The 21,041-nt window shown below is 38.4% G+C and overlaps 1 protein-coding gene across 1 annotated transcript in view; it reads right to left on the minus strand.

The window, feature by feature from the left end:
- Positions 1–21,041, minus strand: part of LOC126239574 (trichohyalin-like) — a 155,688-nt gene that overhangs the window by 13,660 nt on the left and 120,987 nt on the right. Inside the window, exons 6-7 of the mRNA XM_049947871.1 lie at positions 20,123–20,315; positions 6,367–6,560 (exon numbers count right to left, since the gene is read on the minus strand). Coding sequence (XP_049803828.1) covers positions 6,367–6,560; positions 20,123–20,315 — 387 coding nt within the window. The remainder of the gene's footprint in view (positions 1–6,366; positions 6,561–20,122; positions 20,316–21,041) is intronic.

Below are 21,041 nucleotides of genomic sequence, written 5' to 3' on the forward strand. Positions count from 1 at the left end.
CATTCAGTCTCGCCACCTATGGATGTCACATTTGCAGTGATGAGAATTCTGTTGCTCATATGCTGAGGGCCTTCACAGACTAGCACTATTCTCCAAACCCAGTCTGCCGACAATTTTCCCACCCCCATTTTCTCAGACACCTCTAACATCTCTACTCTTCCCACCATTCCCAAGAACCAGCTGCAAAGGACCCCCCCCCCCCCTCCCCATCATTACTAAATATCATATTGGACTTTTCAAAATCCTCCACAGTGGCTTCAACTATTTCTGATCATGCCTTGAAATGAGAAATATCCTATCCACATTCCTTTCCAGCCATACTGAAGTGGTACTCTACTGCCCAACCAATCTACGCAGTCTTGGTCCATCATTATCCCACGCCTATGTCCAACCCATTGCCCCATGGGGCATATCCGTGTGGAAGACCCAGGTGTAAAACATGTCCAATACATTCACCCATCATATCCTATTCTAGTCCCATCAGAGGCTTACTCTATCTCACCAGTAGCAGGGCCACCTGTCAAAGCAGCCACACCAAATACTGTACCTACTCAGCTGCAATTTCTCCACAGGTTTTTACGTAGGCATGACCAACAACCAGTTGTCCACCTGAGTGGCACCAAACTGTAGCCCAAAGCAGAGTTGACAACCCTATATCAGAATGCACTGCTGAACACAATGCACCTGATTTCAGTGGATCTTTCACAATGTGTGCCATCTGGACCATCCTCCATCCCCTTCCCCGAATACCAGTTTTTCTGAACTATGTAGATGGATCCGTACTGATTTATTCAAATACTTGAACAGTACTGCACAGGCACAGTAACTTGGTGTTGGTGTGCAGTGGCTGCTAGCATACAATGTAAGGGATTTTACTTATTCCTCCTTTCCCAACATCCCCTATGAGAAGTGGCAACATATAGAACCTGGAAGCAGTGGCCATGAATGTGTGACTTGTGCATTTATGAAAGTGGGTGTGTTTTCCTATGTCTGAACTAGGATTAATAGCTGATATTATCTAACAACTTTCTTTCAATGTGCCTGTCTGGTGCTCAGTGCTTCTTATATGTAGTGAGTAGGAATCTATCTACTTAATATTGTCTCAGAAATTTATTTCTTCTGCAGCTCAAGTATTAGGCCTAGGCCTGTTATGTTGCCCATTACTCCATAGTCTTCGCACACTTCTTTGGCCTATGGGATTATAATTTATAGCTTTGTAATCTAGTCTGCTCCTGTTCATTCAGCCCAGATGTTCACTTCATTTTCTTCTGTTGTCTCTAGTTTCATTTCTTATGTTAAATATGTTTAAATTCCTTCCTAATGCCAGTAGTTCTTAATCTGCCTACTCTGGTACAGCATTTCACAGCCCCAATAAATCACATTTAAGATGCCTGGCTCTTACATTTTTGTGTGGTTTGTAACTGACCCATGACCCACTATGTAGAGTAGTGTGGAAGGCCATTACTTTATAAAACACCATGAATTTTTTTTTTATGTCTTGGTTCTAAAGTATCTGTATATTGTTCCAGATATGTTTCCAAATTTTTCTACATTTTTGTCCGTATCTTTGTCATACTCATATGTGTAATCATATACCAGATAATTAAGTGGCCAACCTGTTCTACTACTGTATTATTTACTGCTATTTTTGTTCTTACAGGGTCTTGTCCTATAAAAGCCACTGTTTTAGTTTTATTTGTGGATATAGTCGTGTTGAAGCATGTGAGTAATGATAGGTCCTGTTAGTGGTGAAAGGTGCAGCTAGCTCTCTGTATCTAAAGCGACTATTGTGTTCTTATATGGTCTTCTTAATGTATGTATTAAATGGTATGGGTACCCTCTTTTCTTTGTTGTGGTGTGGTTACCCTCTTTTCTTTATCACATGCTTTTTCCAGATCAACAAATGCTAAGTGGGTTTCTTAATTAAATTCTGCAAGTTTTTAATTGATTTCCATCCACAAGTGTTGAGAGACCTATTGGTACATCAGTTCAATTATCATTTCATCATAAATGTTGCATGTGTAAACCTGTTTGTTCTTCATTTAATAAGCACTCTGATATTACTTTTAAATCTGCTGTTCACGATCCTGGTGTAAGCCTTGTATGTTATATCCGTTGAGCTAATCCCTCTGTTACTCTGACAGTTACTTCTATCTCCTTTTTTATACAGTGATATAACTTTTGCTGGTGCTGTGCTCTTAGTATGACACTTCTTTCCAACACGTATTGAATAGATTTAACAGTTTCAGGTGGAGAGAGATTTCACTGTATTTCAGGAGTTCAATGTTGATGCTGCTCATGCCTGACAGTTTTCCTGTTTTTCAAAACCATCATAGGCTCTGTCACCTCTTCTGTGTATATGTCACCCATATCTTGTGAATCTATATATACTATTTCACCATTTTCTCTCTGCCTGTCTGAATGCCAAAGGCATTAGTTGTAGTGGCGTAGCAAGACAGCCACGCCACTCGGAAGTAGCCGAAAGGCACGCGTTCAGCTCACGCAGATTGGCGTGAGGTCTGGAACAGGACAATGTCTTGAGAATTGCAATAAAGTATGAAAATCTTGTAATACTTAACTTTAATCCACATTTGTAGAACATCTCTCGTTACGGTACATGCTTCATAATATTAATTATCAATCGAATACGGCGCCTTGCTAGGTCGTAGCAAATGTAGCTGAAGGCTATGCTAACTATCGCCTCGGCAAATGAGAGCGTATTTGTCAGTGAACCTTTCCTTGCAAAGTCGGCTGTACAACTGGGGCGAGTGCCAGTACGTCTCTCTAGACCTGCCGTGTGGTGGCGCTCGGTCTGCTATCACTGACAGTGGCGACACGGGGGTCCGACGTATACTAATGGACCGCGGCCGATTTAAAAGGCTACCACCTAGCAAGTGTGGTGTCTGGCGGTGACACCACATTAGTAGTGTTTGACTCATAGCTGCTGTTCTATGTTATTTATCTGTACTGTTTCTCTGTCTGCTTTGTTAAGTATTTTCATTGTCTTACAGGCTAGTGCTTGTCTTCTGTGGATTACATCTTCAATTATACTTACAAACTGTTTCCAAGATTCTTGGTGGCCATCTTTTACCATCTTTTTTTAGCAATGTACCTCTTCTGTTTGTAAATCTGCTGTTTTCTTCTGTTGGGGCCTTAAGCCATTCAAGATGAGCTTATTGTTTGAGCTTTATGGTTGCTCCAAGGCCAGGTGACTAGATTTTGAGGCCCCTCTCCAATTTATCTATCTTCTTATCTTCTTCATCAGCAGCATTCATTATTGTTTTCCTTATATTCCTGCTCAATGTCTTCATCTGTCTGCTACAGATATCTGTTTAATCTCTTTGATATGGTTCTCTGACACTGTCTTCATTAAGCAAATATACTTTATGAACTTCACAATTTGTATGTTCTTTGGGCAACTACTGTTTTTCTTTCATTTTGTGAACAGATCTATTTTAGACATTATGACACAGGACATCTGCAACTGCAGCGTATGATTTGAACAGAATTTCAGCATTAATTGCATTTTTATGTAAATGAAAGTGCAACTAGTGCTAAAAGTCCATTCAGATTTATGCAGTAGTCAAGGCAGTTACAGTTTCTTTCTGTTGTTTAATCACATATTTGTTAATATAATTAAATAATTCCTAAATTATAGTGAGAATTATGAAAAAGATTACATAAAAGTGCAGGGTTTGAGTTAAACTTCTCATTGCTGTGTCTTAAAATCATAAGGGTTATTATCATTTAGATCAGAGTAGCATTGAGTCTTGTTGAAGAAATCAACAACCACCACACAGACAATTTATAAAAGAAAGAGATCTTTTTGTCCTCCTTTAAAAAAAAAAAAAAAAAAAAAAAAAGTATCCCATATCAAACAGTACACATTATGTGCTCATATTATCTAAAATTAATATAATATGAATTAATTCAGTATGAAACTACATGATGTTATACATATTGAATAAAATGTACTTACTTGCCAGATACTAAAGTTAGGACAACAAATGTGCAGCCAGCACCAGCATAAAGCAGCTAACAATTATAAATTCTTGGCTGATAAAATGAGTAATTTCTTTGTGGAGGAACTGCCAGAAAAAAGCAAAAAATATGAGAAAAAATAAATGTGAAGGGAACAGGAAGGTAACCAGAACGTCACATCAAGACAAACATGCTAATATAAGACTGGAAATGAAAATAACAATGAGAATAAAGCTAAGATTTAGATTTCAGAATGCCCATTGAGTTGCGAGAGCTGCATCAAACCAGTCTCAGGACTGAAGACCACAACAACAACAACAACAACATTGAGTTGCAGCTAAACCGGACACTAGAACAACATATTTTGCATATGTCCATTCTGTAATTCATTACAGCATAACTTTCTGGGGAACAAGTGAGCAGAATGTACAAACAAAGGCTGTATGAATAATAATAAAAAGTGGCAATAGATCTCACAGTATTGAGTTGTCAAATCTATGGGAATCTTGACTGTTCCATGTGAATAGATTTATTTATTTATTTACACATCAAGTTCCATAGGACCAAATTGAGGAGCAAATCTCCAAGGTCATGGAACGTGTCAGTACATGAAATTACAACATAAAAGTAATAACAGATAAAAATAAATGTTCATGAACCTGAAAAAGTCAGTCCATAAGTTTAAGTAAACGCTATCAGCAATACAATAAGAATCAGCTTAATTTTTCAAGGAACTCCTCTACAGAATAGTAGGAGTGACCCATGAGGAAACTCTTCAGTTTTGATTTGAAAGCACGTGGATTTCTGCTAAGATTTTTGAATTCGGATGGCAGGTTATTGAAAATGGATGCAGCAGTATACTGCACACCTTTTTGCACAAGAGTTAAGGAAGTCCGAACCAAATGCAGGTTTGATTTCTGCCGAGTATTAACCGAGTGAAAGCTGCTTATTCTTGGGAATAAACTAAACACTGGTAACAAGAAATGACAATAAGGAATATACAGTTTGAGAGGCCAATGTCAAAATACCCAGACTCGTGAACAGAGCTCGACAAGAGGTTCATGAACTCACACCACTTATTGCCCGAACCGCCTGTTTCTGAGCCAAAAATATCCTTGTAGAATGGGAAGAGTTACCCCAAAATATATGACATAAGTGAAAGAAAATAAGCAAAGTAGACTTATTTTTGTGTCAAGGTATCACTCACTTCTGATATCGTTTGAATAGTAAAAATGACAGTATTAAGTCTTTGAACAAGATCCTGAACATGGGGTTTCCACGACAGCTTACTATCTATCTGAACACCTAGAAATTTGAACTGTTCAGTTTCACTAATCATATGCCCATTCTGTGAAATTAAAGCGTCAGGTTTTGTTGAATTGTGTGTTAGAAACTGTAAAAACTGAGTCTTACTGTGATTGAACGTTACTTTATTTTCTACAAGCCATGAACCGAGGTCATGTACTGCACTATTTGAAACCGAGCCAGTGTTGTACACAACATCCTTTACTACAAAGCTAGTGTCATCAGCAAACAGACATATTTTAGAGTTACCCATAATACTAGAGGGCATATCATTTATATAAATAAGGAACAGGAGTGCCCCCAACACTGATCCCTGGGGCACTCCCCCCCCCCCCCCCTCCCCCTTCCACTTGACAGTACCCCACTCAGATCCCACATCACAGCCGTTATCAACATTGTGAATAATGACCTTTTGCTGCCTGTTGCTAACGTAACAGGTGAACCAATTGTGAGCTACTCCCCGTATTCCGTAACGGTCCAACTTTTCGCAGAATGATCTCATAAAGAAAATGTTAATCAGTGTCCAGCAAACAGGTCTCTACATGAATATAGAACCAGATCCTGCCACCACTTACATCTTGGTAGGGGAAAAAAAGTGTGCTATATAATGGAATTAACTATAAAAAGGACAGAAATAAATGAAAAATGAGTAAAAGGAGGAAAAATAAAAACAGAAAAATAAATAACACAATCACACAAATAAGTGAAGAGAGCACGAGAAAGGGATACACTTATGAGTGTGTGTGTGTGTGTGTGTGTGTGTGTGTGTTTGTTTGTTTGTGTGTGTGTGTGTGTGTGTGTGTGTTTTACCAACAGCCCATAAATATTGCTTGGCTGATGGCTATGTCAAAACTGGTCAGCAGTCAACATTTCATTGAGATTCCTTTTAAAGGGCTGGGAGCCTCCATGAATTCCCAGTGTGTTTTGCCACAGCACTCAGCCAAACAATATTTTTGGGCTATTGATAATGACTAGACGGTCAAAACTGGCGGAGCCATGAAATAAATTTTACAGTGGAAAATAATATGGTCACTGATGTTCTCAGCCAGTAGCAAGGCAAATGTGTACAATTTGTCAAACCTGTTTCTTTCTTGTTGGGTTTTGATTTCAGTATCCTTAAGTGTCTTCCAGGCAGAAAATGCCTTCTGAGCTGCCTCCGCCTTTTCCATCTTCTCTTTTCTCTCTTTGGCTGCCTTTTGCCTTCTCTTCATGACTTCCTCTTTATTCTTTGCTTGGAGTGCTTCATCTGCACGTTGTTTCCATACCCGATAACTCTTAATATATCCATGAGTGAAGAAAGGAAAAATTAGTCAGTTGTAATACAGATCAGTTGAACATGCAAGTGACATCACTATATTTGAGGTGCCTCATTCTATGGAATAATTAGCAAATTAAAATTAAAACCTAATGAGCTCCATGCAGTATACATACTTGGCAGCACAAAAAAGTTGCTAGAGCTGAAGTTTGAGATTCGCACCAAGTAGTCCGTGAGCTACTAAAATAACAGTGTACACAATACTGCTCATAAAGATTTACACCTTTAATTGTGAGCATGATAAAAAGAGTAACATTTTCTTGATACTCAGCATAAGGACACACACTTTTAAAAACTCACAAGGAACCCTGTTGCATTTAATTTCTCATGATGTGGATAAGGAAACTGCAATTACCTTGTTGACTTGGAGTCAAAGATGTAAAATTGTTAAGATACATCACCTCAACATTGGATAAAACAGTACAATGTGTATATAGCTTAGCGTGTTTGTCGAAAGGTTAGACTGAACTTCCATTTTGTTACATGTGATTCAACACTCCTCCCACCCCAACCCAAAGCTGCATATTCTACTGTTGTTGCTATACTGTGTTGCATCTGTAGAGCACTTGAAATTAACAGAGAAAAGAGATCACAGTTCTTGTTAAGTTGTTTTGGACCCTGAAACTGGCAGAACATGATTTCTTCACCAATTAATATGCTTCCACAGATCTCTTGACTTTAGTGAGGAAGTCTATTCAGAGGGAAATAAATCCCTCATTTCTTGGCACCTATTCCCCTAATGTTTATAAGATTACTTCAACTTTTTGGCATGGGGTCTGGCCAGTTTTCTTGTAGCATTCATCTCATTTCTGTTCACACATTTTTGATGGGTTCTATGCATCAACATGTGAGGAGAACACTTAGGAATAATAATCTTGTCTGTTCTGCAGACAATCACAGCACGATCTCAACATGTGTTCTGGAAACTAGTCTTTCAGAAAACAGATTACTCCCTCACTATACAATTATTGAACTGATGGGATTGTGACATTACTCATAATTACTGGACAGCATGAATCCAGCGATCACCCTGTGAAGCACTTCAGGTCCAAATAGAGAGATCCAGCCACATGCTGCCACAGACACATCACAACGAGATGACTCACAGACATATCTGTGGTCAAAATGAACATGTTGTGACTTATGTACTTATATTGAACCATTGTTACCTGAGAAAAATACCATTTCATCAGAAAATGCAAAATTATGTATACACTTGCAAACTGAGCCATGTCTGAATAACTCTTGAGCAAGTTACTCGCAAGTGTGTATGTTGCTCATGAGCTGTTCATGGATTGCTCAATGAGAGCCATCTACTGTTAGCATTTCTGGTGATGACAAAGGGACATTCAGGCTCAGAGTGCTGATGCACTTGTGAGCAATGTTGCTCAAAGAATGCTCAGACGAGGGAAGCTCTCAGTCACAGCTTTTTCCCTAAGCTGTTCATGAGCTGCTCATGAACATATTGCCCACAATGATACACACACCTCAATGTTTCACCAGTTATGATGGACATTTTCCTTGGCAAATCCTAACCAGTCCTTGAGGACTACTTGTTGAATTTGTTGTCTGGTCTCCTAAAGCTGGTGCCAAATTGTACCCACTGATCAGGGAAATGCAGTAACATGTTTCAACTGCATTTTGTTTAAAAATTGATTTTACAATGATGTGTTCACCTTCTCACTGCCCTGGGTCAGTTGTGAAACACACCACAGTTACGTTCCTTCATGCATTCTGGATTCTTCATTTATGCAATACTGTTGTATCCACCAAACTCACAATTGTCTTGGCCTTTTGATGATGAAAAATTTTCTTCTTTCATAAGAGCAATGGTGGGGTCATGAATAGCCTGTTATTGATGAAGTTCACGAATAAATGGCTGGGCTCAAAGTGAAATGATTCAGGTATCTGACATATAATCTTCAGTCAACTGCCTGGTACAGAATGAATAAGCTTATAGAGATATTTAACTTGCTGCGCTAGACTGTTTTGCATTTGTGAGGTATATTCTAATGTAAAAAAAGAACACAACTTCACAATGACATTTTAGTGTGAGAGAGGTGGCTCTATAAGGAAGTTAAGCACATTCCACTGTTCAAAGCTGTCTACGTAATGTTGCTAAGCTTTTGGAGGATGTCCTTCTTCAGAGATAACTACAGAATATACATTCACACAGTTGCACACACATACAAACTTGGATGCAGTGTGTGGGGAGATTCAGCAGATGTACCCGTACAAAGAGCCAGTAAAGAATGCTGTAAGATGCATAATAAAAACTCTTCTAGAGATTCCAGCAGAAATAAATTCAGGGAACTAAACATAATGAAAACAGCATAACTATACATACACGAAAACATTGTCTGTGTAAAATGTAGCCATGCTGCATTGTTACAAAGAGATATCCATAATTATAACACAAGAAATAAAAATGATTATCATATTGAAGGAAATCAACTCAAATTAACTTGCAAAGAACCTACAAAATCAGGATGCCTTTTGTACAACAGTTTGCCAAACTATATGAAGATAATAGAAAACATGCCTGTCTTCAAAAATAGACTAACATGTCACTTGATTAAAACCTCTCCATACAGTGTTAAAAAGTACCTTGAAGTAAAAAACTAATGTATTGTTTCATGTGTAACTGTGCAAATATGTAAAAACTTTCAGAAAGCATAAAGTGATTTTAATCTTTGGTAATTATGTACATATACCACTGTTTTTTTAATATAGGTACTTGTATTTCAGAGGATATTTTTGAAGAAATCAGCCATTTTACTGATGTATGTATGTAGTTATGTATATTTTAAACTTCTAATTTTTCACATATCATGTAAACTTATCCAATACTATTGTACAGAATGGTCCACAGACATAAAAAATTTAATAAATGTCTTAAGTGTGGAAGTCTTGTAGCCAAGCGTGCTAGGTACCAGAAAGTGTTCTGAATGAAATCAAGTTCTATGGTTGAAGTCCCCTACAATGCTTCATTTTCGTACTATACCTATATCTGGTTATATAGGTACCAATTTCTAGTTTTTGTAAATAAACAATAAGGGTGCATTATTAGAGAACAATCAATAGTCATTTATTGTGATACTGTTTTCTGCTGTCATCAGTTACCATTATTAGAATAAATTGCTTTTGATTTCTGATCGTCTCTCAGACAGTGTTTCCCATTTCTTGAAATAAAGAGCAGAATCTGTCCATGCACCTAATTTGTTTAAAACTCTGAATAATTTATAGAATGGAAACTCAAAACAAGATTGAAATGAACAACTTCCTCAAACTAGTAATGAACAGTTATTTCAACTACAGTTGTTTCCTATGGTACTTCATCCAAAATATGTTGTAACCATTATTATTATTATTATTATTATTATTATTGTTGTTGGTACTGCTGCTGCTGCTGTCAAGTAGTGAAAACGTTTTCAGTTTATCAATAACAATAATGCACTCTCCACAGGAGCTCTGGATCAGACCCATCCCATAACAGTGGGCCACTGACTTTAGAGGTTTTTGCTAGTTTTATCATCCTGTCCACCAGAAGTGACCCTTTATGATTTCTATCCAACAGTCATTGCACTTACCCTCAGAAATCATTAACACATTTTTGATAAAAATCCTGGCCACCTGCTGGTCACCACACTGAGTAGTAAAAGCTGATCACTTAACTCAACAATAAAGTGTTAGAATCCTTGAGCCCAGCAGAAGGCATGAGCTGTACATGCAGTAATCTCTAGAGGGAGTTTTCTATCATTTGAATAAAATGTTTCCATATTTGCTAATGTTTTAGTGGTAAATGGCACACAGAATTAAAGAACAGTACCAGTGCATGAGATTAGGGTTCCATGGCTACTGTTGCCTTCAAAAAACTTTACCAGCTATGTAACTAACTGCATCATCATGTTGTTTTATAAACCAATGTTTTGGCCACTATTGGAAATGGCCTTCACCAGGGTGGTCTGAATATTCCACTCTACTGAAGACCACTTGCAAGAGTGGTCAGAATATTGCTTTATACAGCAATATGAGTTTGTGAATATATACACAGAAAAGTTTTATTGAAAAACACAAGTACGGTGTTCAATACCATACATTGTCTAATATTTTGATTTGGTATTTCACCTTCTTAATGAAAATATATGTCTAATCAATGCACAGCCGTTGTTTATTTAACTTCCTCATATGAAAATATGAAATGCCGTGCAAAAATATCTTCATAAGTGTTCTGGGCTGGATGTCCATCTCTGAACATCTCATTCTCAATGATTGCTTTGTAGAGAATGTTGATGATAACACTTTTGGGATGCATGAATGCATTCAAAGAATTTAACATGACCCAGAGACAGCACAAATTCATTAGAGATTTTTGTGCCGTAGGCAAGTAGTGTACTTGCCCATCCCCTTCCCAACCTTAAATCTGTCATTTAGATGGATGATACATTAGTGGATGTTACTTTATTTGACCTGGTGGTCTGTGGATTTCTGAGTCCAAAAAGAATGTCGACCCTTCTGATATTATGAAGGTTGTATTCTCCCAAGCAATTCTGATGCAGAATGTTAGGAAGACCCTCTGTGATTCCTGTTTTCTTCGTAAAGTCACATGCATCTACATGAAGGACCTATGACGACATGATGAAAAGTAATGTCCCCCAAATTTTTTATTTCTAAATAAAACATTATTAACATTCTACACCTTTATTCTTATATCTATATATTTATTTCTCAACATAGTCACCCTGGCAACAAACTCATTTCTCCCAATGAGAGAACAATTTGTTGTTAGATCGTTTGACTTTGTTCATGGAGCCACAACCTCACCACTGCTTGCACTGCTTCATCAAAGCGAATTCCTTGAGCATGTACAGTATGTTTTGGAAGCAGATGAAAATTGAATTGGATGGGGCCAAGGTGGGACTGTATGGAGGGTGAGCAATGACAGTGAACCCAAGGTATGGGATTGTTGTAGATGTCACAGTGCTCAAGTGTGTTCTGGCTTTTTTGTGCTGAAGGAGATGGTGCTCCACGTGTGGGTGAACTCTCAGAATTTGAAACACGATTATAACATTTTTTTTTCTCATGCACAGACGGTCACGTTACACACCACTATATTGCACGCTACAGTTCGGAGCACTCTATAAACAGAGGGCTACAAATATGCAGACAACAAGAATAAAAATGCAGAACATTAATAACATTTGGTTTATTTAAAAACCTTTAAGAATTTTCACATAAAAAATTTGGAGGCATCACTTTTCAAAATGAATGTAAATGAATGACTGACAAAATTCAGCACAAGGAGACTCCTTATTTTAGGATTTTACCAACTTGGTTTCTTAATTTACTATGTCAGGTGTGATCTAGCCTCAACTTCAAGTCTCAATAAAATTATGTATTGTTAGCTACATTTTTGGGGGGAAATGTCTCAGCTATAATGTCCAATGTTTATTTTTGTTTGTTACCTACGTTGTTACTAACAACAATGTAACATTTATTTCCAAACTCTTGTTTTCTGTTAATAATTGGTTTCAAATCAGTATGTGTGTTAAATAGTCAATGTGAGCATCAATTTAAAGACGTTGCAAAAAAATAAGTATTCAATACTAAATAAAAGTCATACATAATATAGCGATTAGAAAATGGGGGAACAAACGTCAGAATTGTGAAGGAATTGGGTATCCCAATAGTTTCTACAATTTGCAAGGACAAAGAGAAAATAGTCTCTTTTCAAACATAATTCCTTAAAAGCCAAAACAGCGAGAACATCTGAGCACAAAGATATTGCAGAAGCTTTACTTACATTGTTTCAGCAGCAGAGATCAAATAATGTGCAAGTCAATGGGTCTATTCTACAAGCAAAAGCAAATGGATTTGTGCATCTGTTGGCAAATGTAAATTTCAATTGTTCTTCATCTTGGATACAGCGTCTGCAAGCTCACCATGATATTATCACAGGGAATATTTGTAGATCTCTATAGCTTCTCTATACATGCAGGTATAATAATGTGACGTCCTAGCTATCACGTTTGTCTCACTAAATCTAGATCTATGGAACTTAGCGCAGAAGTGTCTTCTAACAAGCAGAAGAAGTTTGAGCATTTAAAAAAAAAACAGGAAACATTGATTACAGACAATTCTCATACATTTATCAACTTGTCCGGGAAAGAACTACCCAAGGAGGAAGTCTCTGTTCTCTCAAAAGGAGAAAATTTTGCTATCACTCCATCACAGATTCCCACGGAAGATATTGTTGCCAATACAGAAGGAGGGATTCGTCTGTTATCACCGCATTCTGCCGATGAAATCAGGATTGAGACAGCGAGGATATTACGTAAAGCCAAGCCACCCAGCAGTAATTTATCCCTAGGAGAAAGGAAGGCGTTATGGGAGATTAATGCAGACAGGAATATTATTGTACTTACTACTGATAAGGGTAATGCTACTGTCGTGCTGAAGAGTGAGGATTATCATAGAAAGATCAGTGACCTCTTGGATCCTACCACCTACAAAAAACTGAAAAAGGACCCTACAATGAAAGTGTTAAGTGCTACCCTGCGATTAATAAAAAGCTCTTCCATTCCTACAGAAGATAAAAAATACCTTTGCAAAACGGACACTTACCATCATAGACTGTATGGTTTACCTAAGATACACAAGCCCAATGTCCCATTGAGACAGACAGTAAGTGCCATTGGGGCTCCTACTCAAGAGCTGGCTAGATATCTTGCTTCTTTGTTGCAACCGTATATAGGTAAAACTGACACTCATATTAAAAATTCCATGCATTTTATCAAAAAAATTTTTTATCGAAAAACTGAGGGAGATCACAGTTAGTCCAAGTGACATCCTTGTCAGTTTCGATGTAGTATCCCTGTTCACCATGGTCCCTGTTGACAAAGCTCTTTCTTACATAGCTGATATGTTTCCTACTTATATAATAGCTTTGTTTCGACATTGTCTATCCTCGACTTATTTTCAATATAACAACGAGTTTTATGAGCAAATTGATGGGGTGGCCATGAGCAGCCCTCTGAGCCCGGCTATTGCTAATCTATTTATGGAATTTCTCAAACAACAAGTGCTGCAGTTGGCCAAAAAAAGCCCTTTGAAATGGTATCAATACGTGGATGACACCTTTGTGATATGGAATCATGCTGAAGAGGAACTGAGTGATTTTTTGGTGCACATAAACAGTCTCAATTCAAAGATACAATTCACCATGGAGAAAGAGAGTAATGGACAACTAAATTTTTTGGATGTATTGGTTATTAAACAGGCAGATGGGACTTTAGGGCACAAGGTATATAGGAAAGACACACACACCGATCGTTATCTATGTAAGGATTCGAATCATCATCCTAGGCAGAAGAGAGGAGTCATAAAAACTTTAGTGGACAGGGCTAATAACATCAGTGAGCCATTTTATTTGCAAGATGAATTAAGCCATTTGTGAATGGCTTTCAGGAGAAATGGGTACACTGACAACAAAATAGATTGAACACTCCACCCTAGAAGAAAAGTGTCCGAAAATACACAACAACCACCATCGGATGGAAAAGTTTTTCTTCCATTGATTCATAACATCATGAACCATATTGGGAAAGTTTTGGCCAAGTTTCAAGTGGAGACAATCTTTCGACCTACCAAGAAAATTAGTGAAAGTTTAAGATAGGTGAAAGATGCATGACACCCCTTAGCTATCCCAGGTGTGTATAAAATTCCATGTAGCTGTGGCATGGTTTATATTGGAACAACTAAAATGAGTGTTAATACCCACCTAACAGAACACACAAGGAACTGTAGATTGGGACAGACTGACAAATCAGCTGTAGCGGAACACGTTTTAAAAGACGGTGATCACAAAATAAAATTTAGTGAGACAAACGTGATAGCTAGGACCTCACATTATTATACCCGCATGTATAGAGAAGCTATAGAGATCTACAAGCACGAAAATAATTTTAATAAAAAAGAAGAAGGTTTAAAACTAGACAAGATATGGCGGTCGACTTAGTACCAACGAAGTGACAATTGATTACCTGTAATCGAGAGAGATGGCACTAGCCAGAGATAGTTTTAAAGTTGAAAGCACATGATGAGTGGTGGCGCCATCTAAGTGCTCTATATAAGCAGGACCTCCAGTGCCTAGCAGCCAGTTGCCGACTCACGTCAGAAGATGTTGCCCGCAGTAGGCAATGAAATGTCAGGAAGGAGAAGTAGTTTTATATATGGACCACGGCAATTCAACCGGAAGTTTTAATTAATGGTAGCAGAAGTTATCCACAAAGCTACCATCCAGTGTCCTTGATACTGATACGTTGTAGACTCTTAGACCATATTCTGAGCTCAAACGTAATGAGGTATCTCAAACAAAATGACCCCCTCCATGCCAACCACCCTGCACTTCAAAAACATCAGTCATGCAAAACCCAACTTGCACTTTTCTCGCATGATATACCAAAAGCTTTGGATCAAGGCAGTCAGGTGGATGCTCTATTTCTTGATTTCCAAAAAGCATTTGACTCAGTAATACATCTACAATTACTGTCTCAAAATTATGATCATGTTGGGTATCAAGGATTTTTTGGTAGTGAGGATGCAGCATATTATCTTGGCTGGAAGTCATCGGCAGATGTAGAAGTAACTTCGGGTATGCCGCAGAGAAGAGTGTTGGGACCCTTGTTCATGATTTATATTAATGATCTTTTGGACAATGCTAATCATAACGTCAGACTTTCCACAGACAATGCAGATATCTATATTAAAGTGCTGTCTGAAAAAAGCTACATATATTCATTCAGATCCTGATAAGATTTCAAAATGGTGCAAAGATTGGCAACTGGCTTTAAATGTTCAGAAATGTAAAATTGTGCACTTCACAAAATGTAAAAAACATAGTATTCTATGACTACAATATCTGTGAGTCACAGTTGGAGTTGGCCAACTCCTACAAGTAACTGGTTGTATGCTCTGTATGGATATAAAATGGAATAGGCTCAGTCATGGTAAAGCAGTGAAGCCTTGGTAGAAAACTGGGAAGATGCAGTCAGTCTACTCGTGTGACCCCTGGAAGAGAGTCACAGAGATGCTGAAGAAACTGAATTGGCAGACTCTTGCAGACAGATGTAACCTATCCCAAGGAGGCCTGCTTAACAAAATTTCAAGAACAGCCTTTAAATAATAATTCTAGGAATATACTACACTGAAGCACCAAAGTAACTGGTATAGACAAGCGTATTCAGATACAGAGATATGTAAACTGGCAGAATACGGCACTGCAGTCGGATGCACATATATAACACAACAAGTGTTTGGCGTAGTTGTTAGATGAGTTATTGCTGCTAAATGGCAGTTTATCAAGAATGAAGTGAGTCTGAATGTGCTGTTATAGATGGCGTATGAGTGATGGGAGACAGCATCTTAGAGGTAGCAATGAAGTGAGGATTTTCATGTATGGCCATTTCATGAGTTTACCATGAATATCAGGAATCCAGTAAAACATCAAATCACTGACATTGTTGCTGCCAGAAAAAGATCCTGCAAGAACAGGACCAATAATGACTGAAGAGAGTCATTCAACATGACGGAAGTTCAATCCTTACAAAAATTGCTGCAAATTTCAATGCTGGGCCATTCAATGAAACATCAATATGGGCTTTTGGAGCTGAAGGTCCACTCGTTTACCCTTGATGACTGCACAACACAAGACTTTATGCCTCACCTGAGCCTTTCAGCACTGACATTGGACTGTTGATGACTGGAAACATGTTGCCTGCTCGTACAAGCCTTATTTAAAATTGTATCGAGCAGATGGATGTGTACGGGTATGGAGACAGCCTCATGAATCCATGGACCCTGCATATCAGCAGGGGACTGTTCAATTTGGTGGAGGCTCTGTAATGGTGTGGGGTGTGTGCAATTGGAGTGATATGGGGCCCCTGATACATCTAGATACAACTAATGTCCATTATGCATTCCGATGGACTTTGACAATTCCAGCAGGACAATGCGAGACCCCACACATCCAGAACTGCTATAGAGTGGCTCCAGGAACACTCTTCTGAGTTTAAACACTTCTGCTGGTCACCATACTCTCCAGACATGAGCATTATTGAGCATATCTGGGATGCCTTGCAATGTACTGTTCAGAAGAGATCTCCACCCCCTCCTAGTCTTACGGATTTATGGACAGCCTTGCAGGAGTCATGGTGTCAATTCCCTCTAGTGCTACTTCAGACATTAGTCAAGTCAATGCCATGTTGTGTTGTGACACTTCTGCGTGCTCTTGAGGGCCCTACACAATATTAGGCAGGTGTACCAGTTTCTTTGGCTCTTCAGTGCACAATCCCTGCTTAATGCTTACATAGGGATTGTGAGGACAAGTTTAGATTAATTATAGCACACCCAGAGGCATTTAAACAACCACTCTTCCCACACTCAAGTGGAATGGAAAGAAATCCAAATAACTTATATAATGGAATGTATTCTCTGCCATGCATGTCACAGGGGGTCACAGAATATAGATACAGATCCCATAGTGAGGGCGACATGTTTTAAGAAAGAGCTGATGGTGCTGAAGATGAAGATAAGAATGAGGATGACATTCCTCTGGCAGAGTTAGTGCAAGAACTTTGTCTACCTTTATTATCCAGTGGAATAGAGGACTTTGTCCAGGCAGACATCAATCTTACTGTGTACGTCCCAACAAGTGAAGAAGAAATTGTAGCTGACGTGACTTAATGAAGCTCTTGGCAACAAAAATTTCTTATTTTCAAAGAACAGTTTAATACTAATGGAAAATTATGGGGCATTAAAACAAGTGCATAATCAAATGCAAAACGTGTATGCACATATTAAAATACAGAAAAACAAAGTTAACTAATTACCGTAAGTAGGACTGTACACTCTAGTATGCATTACTGTCTAGCATTTTAAAGTTAAGGCAACTGGTTAAAAAACTAAACAGCACTGCCCTTGCTGTGACTTTAGAGAACTAGAAAATTAATTTCCAAGATGTTATTTTTTCGAAGTACAGACAAGGAATAATAGAGTATTTGTTTTTAATAATTTGTCGTTATGTGTGCTGAATATTTTCAACATGTCAGGACAGTACATGGCATTTGTGCAAAATTTTAAAGGGAAACATAGGAGAAAGTGTAGGTCTTCAGTAATTTAGTGTGTATAGAATACAGTTTTTCATTTTAGTATTGGTGATTTATTTTTGCTATATAGTAACTGGAACAAAGCTGTGTCAGTCATGCCTGTTATACAGAGTGTCTCAAAAGAAAGTTTATATTTGAAGAGCTCTCTGCGCATGCGCAACAAATCATAGGAGAGCAGGAGTTACATTCATCGCATGCTTGGCCTTTAGGATTTCAGTTGATATAGAGCACTTCTCAGGATCAGACCACGCATTCTGCGTGCGAGCATTTTACAAAAACAATGATGTGGTGCCTGTAGTATGGAGGAAATTTTGGTATCTTTATGGATTGCATAATGTAAATGACGCTCAGTGTTCCCCTAATTTAGAAATGGATCAAACACTTGAGGAGACTGGTTGAACATTGGTCAAACCAAAATCCAAGTGGTCCAGATAAAGCCAGGTTCACACACACAACAAAAGTATCATTACAGCTAGTGGCATACTGTAGTTGCATACGTGAACTCCCAGTTTTTAGTGGTGCACCTTAAAAGATGCAACTTTGTCATGCCACACGACGTTCAACTTGGTTGTACTTCATTGTGCCACTTTCCTTCCACTACAGCTCTCTGGTGGAAGTATTCTGAAACTCGAGCATTCTTTCGCAGTACTCTATTTAATTTCAGTGTTTTCATTTTATCACTGAAAATAGTGAAAACATGTAACTTTCACAGCTTCTGGAACTACAATAACAGCAAACTATGTCTGATTTTCTGCATCACTGTTTGTGTGTGTGTGGGGGGGGGGGGGGTGGCAATATTTGCAAACCAATGACATATCCCACAACCTTAAAAGATTATCTGATGAATAAATAATTGAACTTAATATATTTAAACCAAAAAGCGAGTCATATAACCTTCATGATTTTTGAAACCAAGCATTGTATAAATTCTTGGTTACATGCAGGAAATGGCTCCCGAGTGTGATATGGCAGCTGTTAAACTAAAAATTAGTTATTTGAAATGCCTATATCAATGAATGCAATAAGATTTTAAACACTTGGGAAAGTGGAAAGTCTGCAGATTTACATGTCAGCTGTTGGTTAGTTTGCCACGACAGACAGCATTTTTATCTCTGAGTGTTATTTCTTTTATAAATGTGTTTGTGGCCTCTGATTTATCACTGTGCAAAATCTATTTTCAGATCCAATATTTGGGTTTCATCCTCCTTGTATTTAAATCTTGTTACAGCTATAATGCCAAAACCTGCATTATAACATTCCTACCAGCCCACATGATTTCAATTGATGCCATATTGAAAGCTGTGCAACTACATAGAATTCGTGGTGTCCTGTGTGAACGGTATTGTGTGAACCAGGGACCTAGAAACAATGGAGAGATTTCCTCCTGCCGTAGCCACAGTGGTCCCCCCACACTGAACCCAGGGTTATTGTGCAGTTCGGCCTCTAGTGGAACCCCCTCCCCCCCATCCCCACCCCGGAAGCATCTCATACCAGATGAGTGTAGCCCCAAATGTTTGTGTGGTAGAGTAATTATGGTGTATGCATACGTGGAGCCTGTGTTTGCACACCAATTGCCGACATAGTGTAACTGAGACAGAATACGGGGAACCAGCCTGCATTTGCTGAGGCAGATGGAAAACCGCCTTAAAAACCATCCACAGGCTGGCTGGCGCATCGGACCTCAACACAAATCTGCCAGGGAAGCAGCATGTTAGACCGTGTGGCTAGCCGGGCAGGCTGTGTGAACAGTAGCTCATGATGCCACAACAGAAAGCCCCAAGCTGTGGCACCACATTAGCTGTGTGTGTGAACCAAGCTTAAATGAACCTGCTTGTGACAGTTCCAATGTCTCCATTCGTAAGCATGCAAGTTCCTTAAATGTGTATGGATCACCTCTGCCCCAAATTCTGCAAAAAAACCTTAAACTATACCCTTACAAAATCCAATTGGTATAGAAAGTAAAGCCAGATGCCAGACATAGGCAGCAGTTTGTTAATGAAGTGACTGAGTGCCCTCCATTTAACATCTTGTTTTTTGAGAAGGCTTATTTTCACCTGAATGCTCACGTAAATAAGCAAAATTGCTACTACTGGAGTGCATCAAATCTTAAACAGAAGCATGAGAAACACCTTCATACACCAAACTGTCCATCCTGTCACCATTTAGTCACATAACATCTCACACTTACACTTACTTAATAACATTCTGTCAGAATTCAGAAATATACAAATTGCATCATGCTGCAATCCAGTATTTCAAGTGCAACAGTGAAGTAAGAATAAAGTCCAATATAAAACACTATGGCATAATACAGGACATCATTCCCAAATTTAGAGACTGAAATGTGCAAACTCACTGCCTCAGCTTGAGCCCTCTTCTCAGAATCCTGTTGTTTTTTGCTGTTTTGAACCTGTTCTTCATTGTTCTCCAATAAGTACTTATTTTTCTCCTTTCTGCTCATCATTTGGGCCTTCCTTTTCTGATGCAGCCAGTGATGGAATGCAGATTCTGCTTTTGCACGGATCTCTTGATTACTTGTGGTGGCAAGTCTATGACAAAATACCTTCATGTTTTCTTTCAACATAATTATGTAGGATTTATTTATTTATTTTTGATACATATTTCATAGATCCAAAAGCATGTGTAAATGTAGTAAAAACGTGGGATGAGTCAAAACATGTACTGTATTTGTCCAAGTATAAGACAAAGTTTTTTTCCCTCAAATTCATGATTCAAAAAATACAGAACCACCTTGCATTCACAGACTAAGCTTCCATTGCTGTGTTCAATGTTTCTATGCTATGTAATACAATAGTATGGATGTTGTCTTACATTAACAGATGAAACTTCGGCAACTGAATTCACATGCAGATTTGATTTGGAGGATTCAGAACAGCAGTTGCAGGGTGCGGGGAAGGGGGGGGGTGGTTAGGGGAGGGGGGAGAGAGAGTGGGCGGAGGGGGGGCGGTGGGAGAGGAACAATGACACCAGCTTGGCTGGAGTGAAGGGCAGGCAGCAAATTTTATTGTGCTGCCAACAATGGAAACATATACCATGTTCCTTGGCTTTTCAAGAACATCTACCTCATTTAAACTACAGTTTGCTTGACTTCATTTGTGGTTGAAATTCAACTAACTTTAAAACTGGACAAATACTAAACAAGAGTATACATTTCTACAGGAGACAAATTAATGCTAACAAAAATATGTTCACACATAAAAATATGTTCGCACAGAACACTTGAACTGTGGTACAACAAATGAAGCAAATACAAA

The sequence above is a fragment of the Schistocerca nitens genome, chromosome 1 (genome assembly GCF_023898315.1).
Source record: "Schistocerca nitens isolate TAMUIC-IGC-003100 chromosome 1, iqSchNite1.1, whole genome shotgun sequence".
Taxonomy (NCBI): domain Eukaryota; kingdom Metazoa; phylum Arthropoda; class Insecta; order Orthoptera; family Acrididae; genus Schistocerca; species Schistocerca nitens.